Genomic DNA, 3,496 nt, shown 5'->3' with positions numbered 1-3,496 from the left:
AATTTAAATTAACATTAAAAATCTTAAAAAGGAGGAAAAAGAAGGTGCACTTCCACCGGGAGGATCAGTGTCTGAAGCAGCATGTTGTTCGTGTAGGATCATTTTCTGTGGGAGAACACAGACATGACCCTTGAATTAGATTGTAGATGACCGTTAGATTAGTTAATGCTGGCAACACTTTCACAACAACGAAATAGTTATGGTGTGACAACACATTCATTTAGTAGCCGAGTGTGTGTAAGTGTTACCGAAATGGTTTGTGTATAAAAAAGATTAATATTTGGTTCCAGCAGTTAAAATATTTTTTTCGTTGTAATTTGATGTGGTTCATATTGTGATGCAGGGCTGAGCTGGCCATCGGGCATTTGCCCAGTGGGCCGCTCGTAATTTTTTGTTTTTATGGGCTTTTCTTCCTCATACTCTCAGGGTCTCTGGATTCTCCCATTTCTCTGGATTCTGCCCGATCACTTCTGTGGTTAATACAGTATTGTGTGTGTATAGTTTCATTCAGTTTATTCAGTCTGCTTTTGGGTCCTGCCTTCATGCGAACTCTGGCTAATGGAGTTGTCAACGTCATCCTGATGTTTGTCAAGCCTAGAAGTGAATCTGATTTAGAAACTGAGGTAACTTGCACAATCCTTTGTCGTGGAATTTTCAGATAAAATAAAGTCTGCAACACAAAAAGTGCTGTGGTCAAGCTATTTATTACTGCATGCATATTGGAGAGGGAATTCATTGTTGTTCTCATTGTGATGGTGTAGTTTTTGTTGTGTATGAGATGCAATTATCTTGGCACAAAGAACCATTTTTTGTTGTATCGCTATTTTCATGATGTTTAGGTGTGATTATCAGCAGCTGTGAGGCCTGCTTTTGAAAACCACGCAAAGGATTTCAGTGAGCCATCTGCAGCAGTCTGATCCATCTACAAAGTATTTGTTGTAATTGTGTGTAATATTCTGCAAATTTGTAATGTATATTGTTCTAATTATTTTATATGCAAATTTAGAACAAATAAGACTATAAGATTATTATTATTATGGTCATGATGTAATTTTTTTGTTGATAGACATTTGTTGCTTTCAGCTGAATGGAGGGCCTACAGCCTTTGTGTTTTATGTTTGTAGTTTTCACGGCGTTCATAAATAAAGCAAAGCGCCCGTCTTGAAGAAGCCGTGCCTCTGTTGTCATTTCGGAGTTAGGTTGTGGCTATGACAATGCTGCTTAAGTCATAGACTGACTGTTATTAAACATTTTCCCAAATTATATTATATATATTCAGATTCAGCCTCACTGTCTGAAGAAACATTCCTTCCCGTTATCAGACCCTTACATACTGAGCTGGACTAAAGTGAACTACGCCATTGCACTCCATCACCTTCTTTATGCCACAATGCATATTTGCACACCTGTTAATTAGCTTTCTTAACAGTGTGACAAAACATTACCTGTCCTTTTATTAACTGCACAAGTAGTGCTGGTCTGTAAGGACATGAAGAGGATGACAAAAGGAGCTGTGTGAGGCTGCTAAAGGCAGCGGATCCCTCACCAGCTGGATTAAAAAGACCACAGGTAACAATAACACACATACCAGTTGTTGCATTGCAGAGGTATTCAAGTATAAAAACAATAATAAACACAATTGTAATGTTTTATTTTAATAACTTATTTTTATCATTGCTTTATTATGGGTCAGGTGCAAGAGTTTTCAAGTGTGGATAGTTAAATACTAAATTAACGCAACAGCAAATTGTGCCTTTTTCGGACAGACGGACAGGAGAGTGATAGATGAGATGAGGAGATGGAAGAGACGCAAAGACTGATTCACTGGCAGAGCCTAGTTTATTTCCCACAGTTTTTTTTAAATTTTTTTATCTGCTGCCTTATAAACACTGTCACCAATCTTTGCATTTTATTATTACCTCGGCACATCATTTTCAACCCCCTGCCTTCAAGGGTGCAGACCCGGAATTGGGATACAGCCAAAGTCTAATGAGTCAACAATGGAAGAAATAATTTCAGAATTGTAACATGGTGCCACCTTGTGACAAAAATAGAACATTTCTTCACCCGTGTACATTTTAAAACATGACATATGTTTTGAGCAAACTAAAGTGCAGAGTTTTCTTGTTTCCATTGCAGTGATTGTAGCTAATTACATTTTTCGGTTGGTTTGTAGTTTTTCAGCCGTCAGTGAGGTGTGAGTTGCATTCCTGGCAGTCAGGACGAGCCTGCCCTGACTGCTGGAACAAAAGAGTTTAAATAGAAGATAAATGCTCACAGTTTGAGTTGAACTGTTGATCAATGACATGTCTTTGCTTACAGGTGAGGGTCACCATCGGCCTGCAGGATGCACTGTGAGAGCAGATACAGACATGCACACATGCATGCACTAAAATTAAAAATATATTCTTTGTAAGATTTTTCTTCTGTATTTCCTCAGTATCTGCCATGGCCTCATTACTGTGTGCGCAGATGTTTACAGAGGGGGAAGTACAAATACTTTGTGACTGTGCTTAAGTATAATTTTCAATTGAGGTATGTCTACTCTTATTGAGTAGTTTTTTAATGAGTAATTTTTTACTTTCACTCTCTACATTAAAAAAAAAAAATATCTATTATTTTTACTTCTTAGATTTACATAACAAAACAGACTCATTACTTTTGCTTTAACACATTCGAGGGGACCTTTTTCGTGTCACACTAAACTGATTTTAGCTTAAACAGAAACACATAAAAAGGAAATCCTGTTCCTGTATTAATCACTAGCGGATGCCACATAAAAAGAGATGATGTGTGGTAAAGTCAGGGCCTAAAAGTGGAAATTCTTTTTTCTTTTTGCGACAACATCGGAACAACTGCGGGTCTCCGTAACCAAACATAAACTGTTTCTGTGCAGTTTGTCTCACAGTGTATTGTGGCTGAAGGTCGAGCAGCTTGGTGGCGTCTCCACACACCTACTGTCGTTCATTTCTAATTTTAAAGCTCCACATTAGATCTCTTAAGCTTTAAACTGCATATGTTAAAACTTTACAGGTTACTCCGTGTATTCAGCTATGATGCTCAACCACAGCCTGAAAAGGAGACAAGGAAATCACTTTAGTTTGTTGTTAGATCATAGTGGAAATATTTTTACTGGTTTAATAGAAATTATTGGTGCTAAATAGCCTGTAAATGCTGCTCCTGCTTTTCCTGCATAAGGTTCCAGCATTACTAGATTTCAAACTACAACACCTACCTTGTTGGAACCATCATACATCTATATACTCTACCTCAGATTTAAACTGGGGGTGGGTGTAGTGTAGCATAACGTAAGCAGCAAGTAAGGTGATAAGTAAATAACATTAGCAGACGATTGAAGTGTTTTTTTTTTGTTTTTTTTTTTGTTTTTTAAGCATACTTTATTGCTGGCATCTCCGATTAACCATAAAATAATCAATCAGGCATGCAAAAATCCCACTTGCTTTATACAGGACTTTGCCCACACCTGACCTCATTA

General features: G+C 37.5%; 1 protein-coding gene across 1 annotated transcript in view; it reads right to left on the bottom strand.

The window, feature by feature from the left end:
• LOC102194042 (histone H3.3-like) overlaps positions 1 to 3,256 on the bottom strand; it is a 10,782-nt gene extending 7,526 nt beyond the window's left edge. The window contains exon 1 of the mRNA XM_005754965.1: positions 3,236 to 3,256. Within this exon, the coding sequence (XP_005755022.1) occupies positions 3,236 to 3,256 (21 nt within the window). The remainder of the gene's footprint in view (positions 1 to 3,235) is intronic.
• Positions 3,257 to 3,496: the final 240 nt, after the last annotated feature.

Source organism: Pundamilia nyererei, unplaced genomic scaffold, assembly GCF_000239375.1.
Source record: "Pundamilia nyererei isolate P.nyererei 1_Seehausen unplaced genomic scaffold, PunNye1.0 scaffold00783, whole genome shotgun sequence".
Lineage (NCBI taxonomy): Eukaryota > Metazoa > Chordata > Actinopteri > Cichliformes > Cichlidae > Pundamilia > Pundamilia nyererei.
The sequence above is the reverse complement of the archived record's forward strand: the minus strand, read 5'-3'. Positions and strand labels throughout refer to the sequence as shown.